Source organism: Schistocerca americana, chromosome 8 (genome assembly GCF_021461395.2).
Source record: "Schistocerca americana isolate TAMUIC-IGC-003095 chromosome 8, iqSchAmer2.1, whole genome shotgun sequence".
In the NCBI taxonomy this organism is placed as follows: Eukaryota; Metazoa; Arthropoda; class Insecta; order Orthoptera; family Acrididae; genus Schistocerca; species Schistocerca americana.
Window position 1 is genome coordinate 269,807,139 of NC_060126.1, and position 22,555 is coordinate 269,829,693.

General features: G+C 39.3%; 1 protein-coding gene across 1 annotated transcript in view; it reads left to right on the plus strand.

The window, feature by feature from the left end:
• LOC124545758 (codanin-1) overlaps window positions 1-22,555 on the plus strand; it is a 166,602-nt gene that overhangs the window by 141,756 nt on the left and 2,291 nt on the right. The window contains exons 8-12 of the mRNA XM_047124701.1: window positions 229-441; window positions 3,924-4,152; window positions 4,505-4,665; window positions 6,981-7,146; window positions 17,528-17,799. Of these exons, the coding sequence (XP_046980657.1) occupies window positions 229-441; window positions 3,924-4,152; window positions 4,505-4,665; window positions 6,981-7,146; window positions 17,528-17,799 (1,041 nt within the window). The remainder of the gene's footprint in view (window positions 1-228; window positions 442-3,923; window positions 4,153-4,504; window positions 4,666-6,980; window positions 7,147-17,527; window positions 17,800-22,555) is intronic.

Genomic DNA, 22,555 nt, shown 5'->3' on the forward strand with positions numbered 1-22,555 from the left:
CACCAAATATGCAACACATCAACTCATTTGTAAAGTAATCAGAAGTTTGAAACTGTTTAATACATGGGAACTCGAGTCATTATTGAGTTGGGGGTTTACTGGTAATCTATTAATTTTTATTTTGACATTTAAGGATGCCACAGTTTGACACATAAGGTAACTTGTACTTGAAGTACAATGCTTTTGTGTAATTTCAGTTAATTAGGAGAATTACATTGTTTATTTCAGTTGCTTCTGGAGGAAAACTTTTTCCATGGTCATCCAGCATCAATGAGGAAGACTGTAGAGTTTGTCGCAGAACGAGTTGCATCAGCTTTCGTTAAACATATCTGCAATCAGTTACTGCCACAACAGAAAAAGAAAGATGCTGACAAAATAAGGAAATTAATAACTGAGAGTGAAAATGATAGCAATTCAATAAATTCACCAAAAACACCAAAGGTATGTTTCTTATCTTGCTATCAGTGTCCTAACTATACATTTTCATGATACAAGAAGTAGCAGTGGCTGTTGATCAAGAGCTTGTATGAATGGCAGTAGATATGTGTTAGTCTGCGTTCCAGGCTAACCAAGTATTTTTTTGTGAAGTCAAGCAACCGTTTCTATGAAATTTCACTGATACAGTGATCATGTTTTTCTGCAAAGTGAACAAATGTTTTAGTTATTATTGCAAGTGACCTTGCCACCAGTGAAGTTGCATTATCAAACTCACTTGATATACTAGTTTTTTCTCCATGCCCTCATCGTAGTTGGAATGGCCATTAAAAGAATTGATCACGTTGTTGGATATCAGGAGTAGGAAGGAGAGCAGCAGTGGCCCTTCACTAATTGTGACTGGTATTAGAATATTGTCGGATGCCATTGTTAAATCAAGAGTAAGCCATTTCCATGATGATGTACTGTTCCTGCAATACCAATCAGAGTTTAAGTTGTTAGAGTGCTTTGTGGGCCTTAAACAGCAATGTTTACACTCACACTTGATGAAGCAGCCTTGTGAGCACTGTCAGTCCATAGACTGACTACTATAGTGATACAAGACTAGAAACATCATCACAGTTCATCATAGCAGAGTGATTAACTATTTTTATGGCTGCCTAGCAAGCATGTGAATGTTCTTGAACTGTATGCGCCTACCACACTGATTTTGATGTTCCACCATTACAGATTTACTGTACTATGTAAGTGATATGTGACACTCATGCTGTCTTACATTATTACATTAGTATAAGATTACATAATGAAGGCTACTGGCAGATGTTTCAAAAAATTTGCTCTGTTTGTTTTGGAACACGACATTATCATCAGCTGAGGATAATTTTATGGGAGCATACTTGGTCGTGGAAGCCTACACACATTTGCAAGTGCCATGTGTTATAACACCCTCCTTATGGGAATGGGCCTTCATTCTTTTTCTCACAGACTAACATCTCTGGAGTGTGACAAATGCACCCCCCCCCCCCCTCCCCCTCATAAAACAACTGCTTCTTATTTCGTGACTCAGTTGGAACATTGTGAAAATGAAGTAAGGAAGTGATGATCCAGTTATCAATGCTAATCACATGGCAGTATTTTGATTTGTTTGCATATATTTGCAGTGTAAGACTATGTCACCAGTTCTTATGTAAAGGAGTGCATTACCTTAAAAGAACACACTTGCCCCACTTTGATTTGGTCTCACAAGAAAATGTGAATTGTATATGCATAAGGTCGAAGACATCTTCCAATTGTATCTGTTCTTGCCCATTACGCTCTGCACTGCAGCAGTGACCTCTTCAGTGACAGATTAAATAAGTTGAATGGAAAACATCCCTGAGCTGAAGCTTTTTAATATGACAAGCAATGTGGACAGTCTTCACCAAGCTCTGGAGACAGTTCATTGATCAGTTCTCATTATAAATTGTCTTCCATAACTGATTTCCACTTACCATATGGCACTTCCTCTACATCTGTGGCAAAACTGATTACCATATTTACTCGAATTAAAGCCGCACCTGAAAAATGAGACTCGAAATCAAGGAAAAAAAAAATTTCTGAATCTAAGCCTCACCTGAAATTTGAGACTCGAAATTCAAGGGGAGAGAGAAGTTTTAGGCCGCACCTCCAAATCGAAACAAAGTTGGTCCATTGTAATATGAGACACAATTTAGGTCGAATGAATGACGATACAGCTACAGTAGTTTGGTTCAAGTAGTAAGCTTAGCAGTTAAGCTTTACCAGGTAGCCATTGCTATTCATCAGGCGCTCCGTCCATATTTATACGGGGACCCTTCCTTTTTCCATGCTTCGTCTGGTTTGAATTGGTTGCTTGTTTTTCTTTGATCTGATAAGTGCCGTTCTCTTTGTTATAGGTGTTCATGTCACACTAAGCTGAAAATGCATTACTGTACTGTGTCATGCATTGTTTGCGCATTGTCCGCAGCTCGTGGTCGTGCAGTAGCGTTCTCGCTTCCCACGCCTGGGTTCCCGGGTTCGGTTCCCGGCAGGGTCAGGGATTTTCTCTGCCTCGTGATGACTGGGTGTTGTGTGCTGTCCTTAGGTTAGTTAGGTTTAAGTAGTTTTAAGTTCTAGGGGACTGATGACCATAGATGTTAAGTCCCATAGTGCTCAGAGCCATTTGAACCATTTTGTTTGCGCATTCTCATAGTCTGATAGTGTGAGTTTACGGCCTGTTGCCGCTCGCGGCATGGCTTGCTTTTGTGCGTGCTACTGCTGCTTACAAAAAAGGAATCGTCTCATTAGCGAAACAATGGCAAGAGTGCTATTTGTTGTTATTTACACTGCTGCTTTCTTTGATAATGATCAACAAGAACCAAATAATAGACTACGTATGATAGAAGATGTTCTGAACAAGAGTTTAGCGAAAATTTTTCTCCGTTTGAAAATCTTTGCAGGCGCCTCTTTAGTACATTACATTCTGCACAGAAATTAGAGTCATCTTAGATTTTAAAATCTAGTCAATTGCCGTGCTTCATTTCTGACTGTATCACTATTAGGCATAAGAATAATACGAATATAAACATGACTCACTCTAGTTTCGTAGCTTATTAGGCAGACAGGATTTAAATTAGATAGGAGCAAACACGAAACAATACATGGCAAAATGTTTATATTCGTATTATTCTTATGGTGAAGAGAATGCTGCATGTGATTCACAATTCATAAAAGTTCCTATTAACAACCGTCTCTTCTCACAGGTAGGAAAAAATTCAGAATGTAGAGTTGGCCATATTGACAAACATCCCAAACAGTCTTGCAGTCGGATTTTCGTAGTACATTGAAATGCTGCTACATTCGAAGATGAACAATACGAAATTTGTATTTACTTTGTTGGATAATGTATCTTAGCGCCTACAAAGCATGCCTGTGTAGCGCTACATATATTCGACGGCAGAAGTTAGTTGTGGCAGCACCTACCAACATTTTTCAGAACTTCCGCTTGCTTTGCACTCGATTCTAAGCCGCAGGCGGTTTTTTGGATTACGAAAACCGAAAAAAAAATACGGTAGAAGAGCTTGAGATCTTAGTTATAGATCACTCTAAATATGTGTGTAAACTGAGTGTAACCTGTCCAGTTTAAACCCCCTTTTGGAAATTATAGTTCCCTTTGTAACAACAGTTTACATCTTCACACGGGTATTATATGTATAACTTGTTTATATAGTTAAAATATCACATTTCTTAAAAATACTATCTGAAGATAAAAAGAAAGTATTTCATCAGTGTTGACTGTTATTTATTGGTTGCAATGACTGTGGATTGAGTTAAGTGATGGATTGCAGCAACCAAGTATTTTCTTTCTTCTGTTCATGCTTTTTCTTCTTCTCCTCTTCCTCGTGTGTGTGTGTGTGTGTGTGTGTGTGTGTGTGTGTGTGTGTGTGTGTGTGAACTTAAAAGATATTATTGTGCCAATATTGTTTTCACAGGAAAGGGCAACTGGTGGAATAGAACAGATTGCAAGACTAGGTAGTGAGTCATTGGTGAAGCAGGCCATTCAGGAAATGGAGTCATTTTGCTTAGCTCGCATAACACCTTCTTTGTCGTCCTTACTATCTGAAGATGTAACACACCAAGTAGTGGAGGCATGTGCTGGAATTTCACTACGTCTTTGTAAGGAACGTGTTTCAAACTGGGTTCATCTTCACATAACACCAGGTATTTGAAAGCTTTCAGTTATCCTTATAACAAATTTTGGAGCTTTGGGGCCTGATGGTTTTCATAAATTAGGACTTTGATAAAAAAGAAGAGAAAAAATAATTCCAGGTTGTAATCATTTCATTGCAAAAATTTGTTGTCGCTCAGCTCCGTAGATAATATATTTTGTAATTTCTTGAATTTCATCAACAGGCTTACTGCAGATTGTTTCAGCAACAGTTCTTCATTGCGCAGTTGCTTGTTCCAAATATACTAAATTACTCAGAGTGATACTCTTCATCTTACATCTACAAATTTTATATAGTTACAACGTGACTACACACTGGTTCAATATGCCTTGTCATCTTTGCAGATCTGTTCCTCAAGGACTACCGAATGGATGTGAACAAGGCTTTTAGGACCCCAGGCAGAACAGACATTAGCAAAGCATCTCACCTGGCATCAGCAGAAATTCGAAAAGTGTCTCATAATGACACTACTGCAGCACCTCGTTTTATAATCAACTGGCTACGGGTTAGTTCTACTTTCTTTGAGATTCAGTTTTTTAGGCTGGCATGACAACAGCTTATTTGTTAATGATGATGACTGGTCATAAATAGAGAACTTGTCTTGCTAAATCACAGTATTTTGTTGGCAGTGAGACAAAATTGTTCTTATTTTATTTTTGCACGCCCGAAAGAGCAGACACTCTTCATGATCCATAATTGCATTAAATATTACAAAATTTATTCACAAATTGGGAAGTCATTTGATAGCAGTTGTTCTAGGCGTAGACACATGAAAATTTTTGCCGGGACAGGATCTGAACTGTAATGTCCCATGTATCACAAGCAGTCACCTCAACCACTTCAGCTATCTGTGCATGCTCCCTAGACCGATCTCAACCTCTGTATACCACTCTTCCACATCCACTAATGCTCGCATATTATGTGATTCTCACAACAGGGAGAGAGACTGATGTCGTTGTTATCCCACTCTGGCACAAATTTTCATGTGTCACTAATAGATTGTATGTCTGTATCTAATACAGCTGACATCTAATGAATTCATAATCTGTGAATAAGTTTCAAAAATTTGGCCTTGACATCTACTTCATTGAGTCTACAATTTTAATCCACCCCTAACAACAGTACATCAGAATTTTACAGTTTGGAAGTTGTTCTATAGTTTTCACATTCCACTAAACCTCAACAAGTGCCATCGTCTCTTCTCGTCTGTTATTATTTCCCCCCTCCCCTTTCATTTACTCCTCTGTAACTTCACTTTCCCAGAACAATATTTCTTTATTGTGGCTATCTGTGTACTATGTACTTGGAGGGCACCTGAGAGCATAATGTTCATGCAGTACAGGCCAGTTTGATTCTTTTGCCCAAATGGTACATCTGTGCTATTTTAATCTTTCCTGAAGAAATGAGCTCCCTTTTTCAAATATACTAAATTACTCAGAGTGATACTCTTAATCTTACATCTATAAATTTTATTTAGGTTCAACGTGACTACACACTGGTTCAATATGCTTTGTTCCTGCCAGGGAAATCTCCAGTTCAAATGGGGAGGTCATTTTCTGCTCAATACGTGGTCATATTGGGGGGGGGGGGGGGGGGAGTCACTTCGTGCTCCTTTGATCGGATTTGTGCTATATGGATGGTATTGACTCTAATGAACAGTTGTAGTTTCACATTGGCCAGAGACATCTTTCCAATGACAAGGTGTAGTCCATTGTATTTTTTGAAATTTGTTTATGTTTTCCACTTGGCATATGTGGATTATTTAAAAATACCCTCTGTCCTGTTTTATAGTTTCATATCAGTGAACCTTCATATCTTTCTAAAGCTTTAATCTTAGCTTTTTTGGATTCTGCTGGTCTGTTTTCTCTCCAGCATTTTTAAGTTCCTACCATAGCCACTAAATGAGTTGTTTCCCCTGCCTGTTTCACTGACCATCTGTCAGTAGTGATTCACACGGTGCTATCCAAAATCCTTTTGCAATTCTCCAGGTAAATCTTGTAAGTGTGCAAACACGAGAAATATCTGTTCCTGTCAGGGAAATCTACAGTTCAAATGGGGAGGTCATTTTCTGCTCAATACGTGGTCATATTTGGGGGGGGGGGGGGGGGGGGGGAGCCACTTCGTGCTCCTTTGAATTTTCTAACTGCATGTGACTACCACATACAACAGTTCATCGCAGTTACCATGCCTTTGCTTCTTCACTTTAGATATTTGTGTACATATTTCATTACTCACCCTTTCTAATTTAGTTTTGTAGTACTTTCAGTAACAACTCTCTCTCTCTCTCTCTCTCTCTCTCTCTCTCTCTCTCTCTTTCGTTCTTTTTGTGGGAGGGGGGATCTTTGTTTGTCTTTGTGCTTCACTCTCTACTCTTAACTGTTCTCCCCAGTTCAGAAATCATGATCACTGCTGTATCATTTTAATTTTAAGGTAAAAATTTACATGTTAAAGGTAGCAGTCACAACATTTGTGGTTTATATCAATAATGCATTGTGGTTGCACTAGCCTTTGTGCCACATATTATAAATTAGCTTTGTTGAAAGGTACCTCAAGATATACAGGGGAGGAACCCTAAAGCTAATGAAGGAGCAACAGAAATACTGTGACAAGTTGAGGAAAGAAAGTAAGAGCCCTCCTCCAACCTATAAACTGACTTGCCTATGGAGGGACCTACAATTTAAGTGTTTCACATTCTGTCAGTTGTCATAAGTTCCTCTATCATCTGGGTGGCTATAGACCTGAAGTTTTAACATTAAGTTTGTTTGGTTTTTCTTAAAAGCTGTGTTATGTACTGTACTGACTGTCCTTCATTTTTCACAGGAAATAATGTGGCGATTGCTGACTGACCATTTGGAACATGTATCTGCATCAGAGGTACTTGCCTTAATTAGTGAAACAGAGATGATGCTTGGCAGTCGAGAAGATATCATCAGTTCAGCTGAAAGAATTATCCACACACTAATATTAGACTTAATTCTGCTTCTAGGTAGGAAGTGCTTTTTATTTTAATAAACTTGTGTTATGAATGCTTCAATCTTGAGCAGTTGTAGCACCAGCAATAGTTTCAGTAAGATTGGTTGTAAGTGTCCAAATACTATTATTATCACCTGTGACTTTTTTCTTCGACTCAGATACAGAGCAGCAGATAGCATTCGGTAGGACAACGGTTCAATCCTGCGTCCGACCATCCTGATTTAGGTTTTCTGTGATTTCCTTAAATCACTCCAGGCAAATGCCAGGATGGTTCCTCTCAAAGACCACGGCCGACTTCGTTCCCCGTCCTTCCCTAATCCGATGAGACTGATGACCTCGCTGTCTGGTCTCCTTCCCCAAACAACCCAACCCAACAGAGCAGCAGAGGTCGAAAGAGTTCGCAAGAACTAATTGTTTCCCAATATGTCACACCACAGTATCATAATGGAATGCTAACTCTCATTTCATATGGTGAATTATGTGTAAAAATGGCTGATGAAGCATCTTCTGATTCACCACAGCCGTGAATCATTAGTGAATAGATAAAATTTGACTTTTGATTGCATGCTACATTTGGATGTCCACTATCTGTGCATGCCACTTTTAACTGATTTGATCCATTATAAATGGATAAATGAAACACAAACCACAGGGTCAGTTTCTGTTGTTGAAAGCACTGCATTAGGAAATTGTGACTTACTACTTCCACATACTGCCATGTCACTTTGTTTGTTTTTGTGTGTTCTATTATCAGTAATAATGAGATCTCTTGTCAAGTTCTTAAATGTGAATTTAAATTCCAGAATATGTCAAGGACTATTTTGTTTGTCTGCATAATATCTGTTTTTCAGCAGTTATTGAACAGTTACTTTTATGTTTTCCATTAGAGCTGATCAAACTGATTTTTCATGTCTTTAAGGCATATCTTTCTTTACAATCATTCTTCTTTCATGTTTGGAATGTTTAAATCATGTGTAGAGAGCATGGGATTAGGCTGCTGCGATTTGCTATACCTTCAGGACCTCCATACTTGGGGAAACGACAATCTGTATTCAAATGTCAGTAATTGTTGGCACTGAGATAGGTAACTCCAATTCCCTTCTTCACAAACTAAATAAGTTAGTAGATTAGCCATAATGGTAACACCAGGTCCCGTGAGATCACTGAAGTTAAGCACTGTCGGGCTGGGCTAGCACTTGGATGGGTGACCATGCGGCCTGCCGAGCGCTGTTGGCAACCAGGGTGCGTTTAGCCCTGGTGAGGCAAACTGAGGAGCTACTTGATTGAGAAGTAGTGGCTCCGGTCTCGGAAACAAATACGGCCGGGAGAGCGGTGGGCTGAGGATGACACGGCGGCCAGTCGGTACGATTGGGCCTTCATGGCCTGTTCGGGAGGAGTTTGGGTTAGAGTTTTTAGATTAGCTATAATACTGAAATAGTTTTCTCACCATATAGCAGAGATGCAGAGTCACATATAGGCACAACAAAAAGACTGTCACAGTATAAGCTTTTGGCCAACAAGGCGTTTGTCGAAAAAACACACACACACACACCACACCACACAAATGCAACTCACACACACAATTGCAGCCTCTGGCAGCTGAAGCCACACTGCAAGCAACAGCAGCAGTGCTTGAAAGGAGTAGCAACTGGGTGGGCTAAAAGCTTATATTGTGACAGTCTTTTTGTTGTGCCTATCTGTGACTCAGCATCTCCGCTATATGGTGAGTAGCAACTTTCCTTGTCATAACATTGTTACATTCTGTCCTGGATTTTCCATTGTTTGAAATAGTTTTCTGTTGCAGAGGGTTCCAAATTTGTCTCAAGTTACACTGATTATGGTTTTCCCATTTGCTTAAATCACAGGCAGGAAAGTTTAGGATGAGAGTATGAGATGATGACAAATTTTTTCATTAAATAGTTAACAGTATAAAGTAAAGCAATCTTTTTTGTGAGTTAAATATATAATGAGACTGAAAAAGGCTTTTGATTGAACTAAAATTTAAATATAAAATAGAAGAAGGCTTAAGAAATAAAGCTAGTTTTGATATTTTAGAGTAAATTATTGAATAATTCATTTTGGTGTAACACAGATGGTGAAATTACTGTCAACCCAAAAGCTAGGCTGGACACCACTTTGCTTTGCTAGACACTGTCCAATTAGTGATACTATGTCTTGCCTTGGCTTCCTCCAGCCTAGTAACTCACTCACCCAGCCAGTTTTAGAACCCTACACTTCAAGTGAAATTCAGAACACATTAGATCATGCCCCCCCCCCCCCCCCCCCCCCGCGTGCACACACACACACACACACACACACACACACACACACACACACACACACACACACACAATGCATTTCCATCTCATTAACTGACAGAAGAAATTGTAAGGTCAACCTACTATTGAAATCTGTAAGTTTGGCTCTGTAGTCTGATACAGCCACCAAGCCCCACACACTGTGTGTGCACTATATTGTTTTTCAACGTTATCACCTAGTCACCAAGAAGTTCCTCTGGACCATATTCATCACCAACAGATTTTAGTCCACCCTAATTGTACCTCAGTTTGTCAAATGTACAACTATTACAAGAAAAAATCTGGGCTGTGAGGCGCTACATTATGGAAGCATCTGGTTCACAAATTATGTCTTTCTCCTGATTATGTGTGTCACATCTGGTTTAATGAGTGTGAAACGTTCGTTTGTTAGTGATGAACAGTCGCATACAGTTGTGTTTCAGTTAGTTCATGATTTAGTGTGTGCCTAAAAGCTATGAATTTCCATTAGCCAAGCATAGTAATAGTGGTCCTTCCAGGGCAGGTAAAGTGGCATGTGCTTTGTATCTTGGTGACTCACTATTCATTTGTAAATTGTGAGACAGAATTGCTGGCCAGTACTTACCTCCTTCAGAAATACAAATTACTGAGAATGAAAGAAATAGGAAGTGCAGGGAAGCTATGGTGAAATAGCTGCATGAAAAGTGTGAAGAAATTGAAAAAGAAGTGATCATCGGAAGGACTCACTCAGCATACAGAAAAGTTGAAATGATCATTGGTGACATTAAAAGCAAGGGTTTTAATATTAAGAGTGCATTGGGCATGGCCTTCACCTCAACAGGAAGGGGAAGGGTAAACTGGCTGGGAAAATAGGAGGAAAGTTAAAGGGGGGAGGCACTGTCATGAGTGATAAAATACCAGTGGTTATAGGGTTCAGAAAAGACCCTTTTTTAGGGTAGTGAGGACAGAAAGAAACCAAATTTTAAGAGAGATTAGGACTGAGACAAACCTTCAGTTTGAGAAAGAAACCATAAACAGCTATTGGTTAAGAATTTTCAATAGTCGGAAGATATTTTAACGCTACCTAATTTTAACTCAGCTACCTTTATTGCATCAAAATATTCGAGGACTGAGAAATAAAATTAACGAATTAATGATCTGCGTACATGAATTAGAGTCTTCAAACCCAGCTGACATAATCTGCCTCTCTGAACATCATGTGACCACTTGTATAGAACTTTTAAGTGTTACAGGGTTTAGGGTATCATCTCACTTTTGTAGATCAGAAATGGAGAAATGAGGAATTGCCACATTCATCAGGAACTTTCATAAATTTAAGAACATAGACATTCATAAATTTTGCCTAGAACAGCATATGGAAGCATGTGCAACAGAAGTAGAATTTCACAAAAAATCCTTCATAACATTAAGTGTATATCGAGCACCTGCAGGTAACTTTAATCTGTTCGTAAACCACCTTGAAGCTGTACTGGCCCATTTAACAATCAAAAACAAAGAAATAGTGGTTGCTAGTGATTTCAATGTAGATTTCCTTAAATACTCTCCCAATAAGAACTTATTTGAGTTGGTAACACTATCATTCAACTTAATTCCCACTGTAAAGTCCCCCACTAGGGTAGCCAATTGCTCACAAACAGCCATTGATAATATCTTATAAAAAGTCCAATGAATAAAATTATATTACAAAACCAATTGTCAATGGCCTCTCAGATCATGAGATGCAGTTCCTTCTGTTAAATGTTAATACTGAACAGGATATAAAATCTGTTAAATCTGAGCTCAAGAGGGTAATCAATAAGTCAAAGTTGATTATTTTAGGACACTCCTCAGAGACATTCACTGGACTGATGTTTACAGTGCTCATGGCATGAATGAAAAATATAACACTTTTGCTAATAAAGTGCTTACCTTATTCGAACACTGTTTTCCCCAAAAGCTTACCAAGGTTAGAGCAAATTCTACAAAGAAGCCATGGAGTACTCAAGGAATAGGGGTATCTAGTAAAACAAAAAGAAAACTGTATCTGTCAATCCGAAACAGTTCCAATGTTGATGCTATAGCACATTGCAAGAAATACTGCAAAATATTAAAGACTGTAATACGGACATCAAAGCAAATATATTAAAAGGAAAAGATAGTCATATCAGATAACAAAATAAAGACAATATGGGATATAGTGAAGGAGGAGACCAGTAGAACCAGACACAAAGATGGACAAATAGCATTAAGAGTAAATGATACATTGGTAACAGATGTGTATAGTGTTGCAGAACTTTTTAACAAACTTTTTATAATTGTTACTGAAAAGATGGGGTTGTCAGGTTCTGTAGATGCTGCTATGGAATACCTCAGACCAGACATTTCAAGTAATTTCCATAATATGAATCTTACCCTCACTACCCCAGCAGAAATAATGTCCATCATAAAATCTTTAAAATCAAAAACCTCTAGCGGGTATGATGAAATATCAACAAAGCTAATTAAAGAATATGATTCTGAGTTAAGTAACATATTAAGCTATCTGTGTAACCAGTCGTTTCTCAGTGGAATATTTCCTGAATGGTTAAAATATGCTGAAGTTAAGCCACTGTTTAAGAAGAGAGATAAAGAAATAGCATCAAATTTCCGTCCAATTTCAATTTTGCTAGCACTCTCAAAAATTTTAGAAAAAGTAATGTGCAATTGGCTTTATAACCATCTTATCTCAAATAACATACTGTCAATGTCACAGTTCAGATTTCTAAATGGTTCTGATGTTGAGAAGGCTATCTACACTTACAGTGAAAATGTGCGTAATTCATTAGATAAAAAATTGCAGGCAACTGGTATATTTTGTGATCTGTCAAAGGTATTTGACTGTGTAAACCACAACTTTTAAGTAAATTAGAATATTATAGTGTAACAGGAAATGCTGCAAAATGGTTCAAATCTTATATCTCTGGCAGGAAACAAAGGGTGTTATTAGGAAAGAGACATGTATCAAGCTATCAGGCATCATCCATCTGGGAACTAATTACATGTGGGGGGTCCCAGAAGGTTCCATTTTAGAGCCCTTACTTTTTCTTTGTATATCAATGACCTTTCATCAGTAACATTACCAGATGCCAAGTTCGTTTTGTTTGCCGTGATACAAACAATGCAATAAATAGCAAAGCAAGTGTAGTCTTAGAAAGGTCAGCTAATAAAATATTTGTGGACATTAATCACTGGTTCCTAACCAATTATTCGTCACTAAACTTTGAAAAAACACACTACATGCAATTCAGAACTTGTAAGGGGTGTCCCATGAGTGCATGCCTAACATATGATGGCAAGCAGATAGAAGAAGTGGACAGTGTTAAATTCTTGGGATTACAGCTTAATAATAAATTCACCTGGGGAAAGCACACCACAGAACTGCTGAAGCATCTTAATAAATCTCTATTTGCAATGCGAATTGTGTCAGACAGAGGGGATATAAAAATGAAAAAGCTGGCATACTATGCTTACTTTCATTCCATAATGTCATATGGGATTATTTTTTGGGGTAATTCATCAAGCCAAGCTAAAGTTTTCCGGGCACAAAAACGTGTAGTAAGAGTTATATGTGGTATGAATTCAAGAACATCCTGCAAAATCATGTTTAGAGAACTAGGGATACTAACTACTGCTTCCCAATATATTTACTCTTTAATGAAATTTGTCATTAAAAATATATCACTTTTTCAAACCAACAGCTCAGTTCATGGAATCAATACTAGAAATAAGAATAATCTTCACAAGGATTTAAAGTCACTTAGTCTTGTACAAAAAGGTGTGCATTATTCAGGAACACACATTTTCAATAACTTGCCAGCAGCCATAAAAAGCTTAACAACCGATGAAATTCAGTTTAAAAGAAGCCTAAAGGATTTATTGGTGGCCAACTCCTTCTACTACAATGAGAATTTCTCAGTATAACCTACTGATTTGTGTGTGTACGTACACTACTGGCCATTAAAATTGCTGCACCATGAAGATGACGTGCTACAGACGCGAAATTTGACCGACAGGGAGAAGTTGCTGTGATATGAAAATGATTAGCTTTTCAGAGCATTCACACAAGGTTGGCGTCAGTGGCGACTCCTACAACGAGCTGACATGAGGAAAGTTTCCAACCGATTTCTCATACTCAAACAGCAGTTGATCGGCATGGCCTGGTGAAACGTTGTTGTGATGCCTCGTGTAAGGAGGAGAAATGCGTACCATCACGTTTCCGACTTTGATGAAGGTCGGATTGTAGCCTATCGCAATTGTGGTTTATCGTATCGCGACATTGCTGCTCACGTTGGTCGAGATCCAATGACTGTTAGCAGAATATGGAATCGGTGGGTTTAGGAGGGTAATACGGAACACCGTACTGGATCCCAACGGCCTCGTATCACTAGCAGTTGAGATGACAGGCATCTTATTCACATGGCTGTAACGGATCGTGCACCCACGTCTCGATCCCTGAGTCAACAGATGGGGACGTTTGCAAGACGACAACCATCTGCATGAACAGTTCGACGACGTTTGCAGCAGCAGGGACTATCAGCTCGGAGACCATGGCTGCGGTTACCCTTGTCGGTGCATCACAGACAGGAGCGTCTGCGATGGGTGTACTCCACGACGAACCTGGGTGCACGAATGGCAAAACGTCATTTTTTCGGATGAATCCAGGTTCTGTTTACAGCAACATGATGGTCGCATCCGTGTTTAGCGGCATCGCGGTGAACGGACATTGGAAGCGTGTATTCGTCATCGCCATACTGGCGTATCACCAGGCGTGATGGTATGGGGTGCCATTGGTTACACGTCTCGGTCACCTCTTGTTCGCATAACGGCACTTTTAACAGTGGACGTTACATTTCAGATGTGTTACGACCCGTGGCTCTGCTCTTCATTCGATCCCTGCGAAGCCCTACATTTCAGCAGGATAATGCACGACCGCATGTTGCAGGTGTTGTACGGGCCTTTCTGGATACAGAAAATGGTCAATGGTGGCCGAGCAACTGGCTTGTCACAATACGCCAGTTACTACTCTTGATGAACTGTGTTATCGTGTTGAAGCTGCATGGGCAGCTGTACCTGTACACTCCATTGAAGCTCTGTTTGACTCAATGCCCAGGCGTATCAAGGCTGTTATTATGACCAGAGGTGGTTGTTGTGTGTACTGGTTTCTCAGGATCTATGTACCCAAATTGCATGAAAATGTAATCACATGTCAGTTCTAGAATAATATATTTGTCCAATGAATACCTGTTTATCATCTGCATTTCTTCTTTTCATTGTAAATAAGAGTGTGTGTGTGTGTGTGTGTGTGTGTGTAAGTAAGTAAGTACAATGTAACTTCTGCATCATTTCAGTGCAGTAATGTGTTGATTGTAAATAAGTATTATAGTAGTTGTATTACATGTTTATTACCTTCTAAATAAATAAAGAAACTTTGTTGTTTTAAATTCAGTGCATTAGTATTTGTACAATGTTTCTTTCATACAGTGTTCATTAAAAAATGACGATCATTCCACTTGGGACCTGTGGAATGGTACATTAGCTTATTTGTTTGAGTTGTAAATATTTGTCCTGTATTGTTGTTTTTCTGACATGTTCTACATCCTGGAGGACCTCCTCAGTACAGATCAATTGGAATGAAAGTAAATCTAACCTAATCTAAACTCCACTATTAAATGCAGAGTAGAGCAGATAGGTGGTAAGAGTACATTGAAGGCTTCTATGATGTCTGAGAGTGATTGATGAAGAAACGAGTTGATAGGGAAGAGATAGGGGATCCAGTATTAGAATCACATTTCAAAAGAGTATTGAAAGACTTACGATCAAATAAGGCAGAAGGGATAGATAACATTTCATCACAATTTCGAAAATCATTGGGGGAAGTGGCATCAAAACAACTATACACTCACATTGGTGTGTAGAATGTATGAGTCTGGCGATATACCATCCGACTTTCATAGAAATATCACCCACACAATTTGTAAGATTGCAAGAGCTGAGAAGTCTGAGAACTATCACGTGATCAGCTTGACAGCTCATTCATTTAATTTGCTCACAAAAATAGTTTACAGAAGAATGAAAAATAAACTTCAGGATCTCTTAGATAACAGACAATCAGTTTGGCTTTAGAAAAGGTAAAGGTACCAGAGAGGCAGTTCTGATGTTACAGCTCAAAATGTAGGTAAGGCTAAAGAAAAATCAAGACATGTTCATAATATTTGCCAACCTGAAAAAGCATTCGACAGTATCAAATGGCATAAGATGTTCAGAGTTCTGTGGAGAGTAGAGGTAAGCTGTAGGGAGAGACAGGTAATGTACAACATGTACAAGAGCCAAGAGGGAATAATAAGAGTGGAAGATCAAGAACGATGTGCTCAGAATGAAAAGGATGTTAGACACGGATGTAGTCTTTCATGTCTACTACCGTTCAGTCTATACATAGAAGAAGCAATGATAGAAATAAAAGAAAGGTCCAAGAGTGGAATCAAAATTCAAGGTGAAAGGTTATAAATGATAAGTTTCGCTATCAACATTGCTATCCTCATTGAAAGTGAGGAAGAATTACGAGATCTGCTGAATGGAGTAATGAGTACAGAATATGGCTTGAGAGTGAATTGAAGAAACACAAAACTAATGACAAGTAACTAATGACATATGGAACAAGGAGGATGTCAAAAGCAGTCAAGCACTGGCCAAGAGTAGTTTACTAGTATTAAACATAGTCCTTAATTTGAGGAAGAAATTTCTGAGAATGAACTTTTGTAGCACAGGTAGTGAAACTTGGACTGTGGGAAAACTGGAACATAAAATAAGGAATGAGGAGTTTCTATGCAGAATCAGAGAGGAAATGAATATATGGAAAACACTGACAAGAAGAACGGGCAGAATGGTAAGACATTTGTTAAGACAACAGGGAATAACTTGCATGCTACTAGAGGGGGCTGTAGAGGGTAAAAACTGTAGAGGAAGACAAGAGATTGGATACATCCAGAAAACAATTGAGGATGTAGGTTGCAGGTGCTACTCTGAGATGATGAGGTTGGCACAGGAGAGGAATTCATACTTTTCTTCAGGAGTCATAATGCGTGACACTGTGGACAGACACATATTAGGTATACATATAAGGTACACATAAAGGTATACACATCTTAGCTTTTGGAATTAATAGTTCTTACCTTGTGGAGGAGATGCCCTGGTCCTCTCTACAGCTGTGTGCCCCTTGGGCTGTGGTCTAAGTGACCTGCTCTTTCTTAACCTTCCTCAACCCACCTCTTGCTCCTTCTCAAGGAAGGAAATTTAAGTTCTGAAAGCTAGGAAGTGTATCGCTTTTATGTGTGTCTGTTGACAGTACTACACATTTCACCTCATGATAGTAAGTACTGGCCAGCAATTTTGTCTTTAATTTAGTAATTTTCTTGACTTTTATATATTGATGGCATAAATAGAAAAGGGTATATTTATTTTATATTACATTGATCTCTGGTTTACAGATAGTGGACAGTAGCTGGTTGTCTTCTTGAAGTAGTCTGTGGAACCTTATAAAATCTGTTTATTTCAACTACAATGACATAAAAAAATTAAATTTCCTAAAAGTTTTCCCCACACTACAAAACTTTGTTGTTTTCTTCAACATGGACATGGAAGCCCATTAAAAAATTACTAAGATGCTGAGACATTGCCCCCCCCCCCCCACCCCTGCTCCCTGCTCTCTCTCTCTCTCTCTCTCTCTCTCTCTCTCTCTCTCTCTCTCTCTCTCTCTCTCTCTCTGTGTGTGTGTGTGTGGGGGGGGGGGGGGGGGGGGGCGGGGGCACGTGTGCATGTCCCTGCATGCAGGGGATGGGGTACATGCAAGAACACTGTGTTTATATACTTATCAATTACTTGACAGTTCCTCTGTGTGTTGAGTGGTTGCTCACGCTTCCCCTTCATTTTTCTCTCCACAGCATTGTTTGTATGCCGTATAAGATTTTTCCTCAAACACCTTGTCCCACAACCCTCAGTTGAAAGATAGCTATTTTCATTTGTTTCCCAGTAAGGAATTCCCGTATAATATGTGTACATTTAAATTTATGTTTTATGTTGAAGTTGCTCACCAGCCCAAAGAAGTGACAAGAGAGCTGATAGAAGGTTCTTTGAGGCTCTTGAAAACACCACAGTTAGCCACAGCATTAGAAGAGGGCCGGCTGGAGCGAATTCTCAGCCCACGAAATGTGGCAGTAATGGACCAGTCAAGAGATCCAGCCAGATCGTGGGACCACCTTGCATTACTCTTGAACACATTACTGCGAGAACAGCTTATGACGCCAGAGCAACTTGAGGATCAGTGTGTTGCCCTTTTGAGGAATTCATGGCCACAGGTAGGACATTCTGCATTGATGTGAAATCCAAACACTGCTTGCAGTTTTCCATCCTTTTCACATGAAAAATTCCTACCCTTACAGTCTTTGAATTATTGACAAATCTGAGAGCTGTGTGGAAATGAACCTTAGTTGAGCTACAAGGTCTGTTAGAAAAGTGTCCACCTTTGCCAAAAAAAGAAACAATGTGCTTACCAGGAGTATTGGACACCAAATCACTGTCATAGTAGTTCCCTTGGTACTCCACACACTTCTCCCAGTGGTGCTGTTGTTGCTGCCATAATGTTCTCTCTTGTCTGAAATAACATTCCTTTCAGTGGTCTCTTGAGTTTGGGGAACAGCCATAAGTTGCAGGGAGACATATCAAGGAGCTAGTTGGAAGCACAGGAATCTGTCCCCTGACCCCCACCCCCACCCCTCTGAAAAAGTCTGAATAAAGTGCAAGGAATGTGCTGGAGCATTGTCATGACACAGGCGCCAGTTTACTGTTAATCACAAATCTGGTCTCTTGGTGCCACACAACATCACATAGGCCATGGTGATTGTTTGACCCTGCAGTGGATACGCACCGTGTACCACAACACGGAAGTTAAAGAAAGTAGTCAGCATCACTTTGACATTGTTGTGGACTTGGTGGGCCTTCTTTGGTCTTGGTGACGAGGAATACTTCCACTGTGACAACTGAGATTTGGTTTCCAGGTTGTATCTGTACACCCAGGAACTGTCACCAGTGATTACAGTGTTCACAAAGTTGGCATCACTGTTTGTGGAGTCCATTATGTCTTGTGAGACTTCAACTAGAAGTAGTGTTTACTCCACTGTCAGCAGTTTCGTCATGAATTTCCCCAACACTGTCTTCATGGCCAAATCTTCAGCCAGAAGAGAATGTAATGACAAAGTGCTGATGCCCACCTCTTCCTCAATTTCTCTGGTAGACTCATGATGGTCCCACATCACCATAGCATTCACTTTGGCAATGAACTGGTCATTTGGGCATGTTGATGACTGACCAGAGCATGGCTTGCTCTCGATCAACATCCAGCCAGCCTTAAACCAGTTGTACCACTCCTTAATCTGTATGATGCCCCTCCCCACACACACACAGCATCATCAATGAAACCATCTTCCACCAGGCTGTCGCCCAGTTCCCAGCAAAATTGATGCAGTAGCACTTCTCCAACCATTCTGGCATTCCCGTGCAACGAAAAACCATAGCAAACACTACACACTACTCACTCAATTGCTGCTTGCCAGCAACTGATGCTATCGACAGGTGGGAAAAAATTCATGCATGCACACAAAGTTTCAAGGTCGGCTCATGCAAATGCTCTAGACTAAAATCCATCAGGTGGAGGGGGGAAGGAGAAAAAAAGAAAAAAGAAGAAAAAAAACGAGGTCAGATACATTTCTAACAGATCTGATATTAATAAAATACAGGGACAGTTACAACAAGTTTATTAAGAAAATCTGAAACTGTGCCTTTGAATTACTATTCTACATAAGCACAACTCAGATGTAAGCATTAATCGTATCTCTTAACGAGGTGACCCGTTCCCTCTGTGTAAAAATCTTCTGCCTAAGAATGCAGCAAGTCTGTGAATAAATCTTCAAGTTCTTTGTTAGAGCCATATAATTTGGAGCCAAATCTGAACTGCATAACAAGCGTTCAGAAATGTTCTGTTTGAACTGACACACACATTTTTGTGTTTATGGGACAGAATGTGGCCAATCATTGCCCTATAAAATCATGACATCAGTACGCTTGTTTTGAATGACTTTTTTCAGTTTGCGTAATGTCTCGCCATATTTGCCACTAAAACTGTATTACGTAATTGGTTTCACATATCACAAGATTTTCAATTATAATAGTCATTTTGGATTAATACTGTAGGTGAATGAGAATCAATGTGACCTTCTTGCCATTGCAGCTCTAAGCTCACTGACCTACTGTGTGTATCAGTTTTGCGACTGTGCCCACTAATTGGAGGTATCTTTCAAGACAGGTCTAGACATTGATTCATCTTCTCTCCATGTAGATGCCATCACCAATCTGTTATCTCCAATGCCATCTTAACCATCCCAGAAGTATGCTTTTCAGTTGGACCCACTGTTCCCAGCAGTCTCCCCAAGCTGTATAAAATACATTTTAGTGACTTTTGAACTATCATAACATTGTGGTTAGATCCTATACCCCTCTTAACCCATTACCTTCTACAATGTGTGTATCATTGAGAGGCTCCTATTTGAGTGATAAATGCTTACCAGTACCTACTACAACCAAGGCATTGGTTAACCTGATTTCATCAGAAGGAGAGCTACCTTTGTGATAATCTATGCTGTATTCCAGCTGATAAGCAACCACTTATTGACTTTCTATTTCAGTTGGATGACCAACAAGTTGTCCTTAAGGATGACAGGACACATTGTCTGTATGAGAGCAAGGAGAAAATTGATCCTTAAAATTTTGGGCGTGCAGCTGCAATAAAGCGGCTGGAGTGGATAAAATTAAGTCGGAACTCATCAAATACAGTGGAATGTCAGGTCTTAAATGGCTACACAGGATAATTGAAATGGCGTGGGAGTCGGGACAGGTTCCATCAGACTGGACGAAAGCAGTAATCACACCAATCTTCAAACATGGAAACAGAAAATATTGTAACAACGACAGAGGTATCTCTTTAATCAGTGTTGTGGGTAAAATCTTCTCAGGTATTGTTGAAAGGAAAGTGTGAGTATTAGTTGAGGACAAATTGGATGAAAATCGGTGTGGGTTTAGGCCTCTTAGAGGTTGTCAGGACCAGATCTTTAGCTTTACGGCAAATAATGGAGAAGTTTACGAGTGGAACAGGGAATTGTATCTATGCTTTATAGATCTAGAAAAGGCATATGACCGGGTTCCTAGGAGGAAGTTATTGTCTGTTCTACGAGATTATGGAATAGGAGGAAAACTTTTGTAAGCAATTAAAGGTCTTTACATAGATAGTCAGGCAGCAGTTAGAGTTGACGGTAAATTGAGTTCATTGTTCACAGTAGTTTCAGGGGTAAACCAAGGCTGCAACCTGTCTCCACTGTTGTTCATATTATTTATGGATCGTATCTTGAAAACAATAGACTGGCTGGGTGAGATTAAGATATGTGAACACAAAATAAACAGTCTCGTATATGCGGATGACTTAGTTGTGATGGCAGATCCAATTGAAAGTTTGCAAAGTAATATTTCAGAGCTAGATCAGAAATGTAAGGACTATGGTATGAAGATTAGCATCTCCAAAACGAAAGTAATGTCAGTGGGAAAGAGATATAAACGGATTAGTGTCAAATAGGAGGAACAAAGTTAGAACAGGTGGACGGTTTCAAGTACTTAGGATGCAGATTCTCACAGGATGGCAACTTAGTGAAAGAACTGGAAGCGAGGTGTAGCAAAGCTAATGCAGTGAGCACTCAGCTACGATCTACTGTCTTCTGCAAGAAGGAAGTTAGTACCAAGACTAAGTTATCTGTGCACCCTTCAATCTTTCGACAGTCAGCGTGAACAGGCTTAGACGGTGGGGTCATGTTACACATATGCGAGAAGCAAGGTTACCCAAGAGACGCATGGGTTCAGCAGTAGAGGGTAGGAGGAGTCGGGGTAGACCAAGGAGAAGGTACCTGGATTCAGTTAAGAATGATTTTGAAGTAATAGGCTTAAAGTCAGAAGAGGCACCAATGTTAGCACTGAATAGGGGATCATGGAGGAATTTTATAAGGGGGACTATGCTCCAGACTGAATGCTGAAAGGCATAGTCAGTCTTAAATGATGATGATGATGATGATGAGCCGCATAAATTTGACATTTGTCAAACTTATGCGGCTGCATGCCTGAAATTTTATGGATCAGTATTTGTGCCGCGAAAATATGAAGAAGGAGAAAATTTCTCGGCCAGGAAGTGAACAGTTGTGTTTTTAAGTGAAAAGCGCTTAATTTTTCTTCATAACTTGCTTTTAGGTTGATTAATTTTGTTTCATGTGGTTCGGGACGGCTGATACCACCCCTAAATTATAATTCTAGAAGGTCTGCAGAATATCCATCTACAGCTGCCATAGCCTCAGCACTAGACTCAAGCCATATCCAGCTACAGATTTCCTTAGGTGCAGGTAAAGTTGGAAGTATGACAGAGCTCAGCTGATAAATATGTAAATCTTCCTCCATTTTGTTCCTCAAATATATCTATATTCCCAATGTGAAGTTACCCTTGTGATCAGTTTCATTATCCTGAAGCAAGGTTATGTTTTCCTTTTGTTCCTTTTCTTTTGCAGTCCAGACATTTATAGGTATTTATATTCATCTAGTTACTTCAGAAGACTGGCATATATTCATCACTCATTGTTTTACAGTTTGCTAGTCAGTAAAAAATAATTACTGTTTCATGTGTGAAAATGTGAACCCTCATTTGACATACAGTTACAAAATCAGCTGTGTCCTTTCTTTAAATGATCTACAAGTTGCTGAGAGATTTGTTTCTCACAATACATTTTGATCGGCATTGAAATGGGACACCTGACTGATAATTTTTTTTTTTAATATTGAATACTTCATGTTATATATTGTGCTCCTCATGCTGACATTACTGGGGCATCAGTTCTTTTATACACCTTCAATCCCTGTTCACTCTGTACCATGTTGTGCTCTTTTTTTATATATATTTCAGTCTGTTTTTATAGCTCTGAGATGGCCTTCATGTGGTCAGTTTACAAGATAAATATGGCTACATTCAAA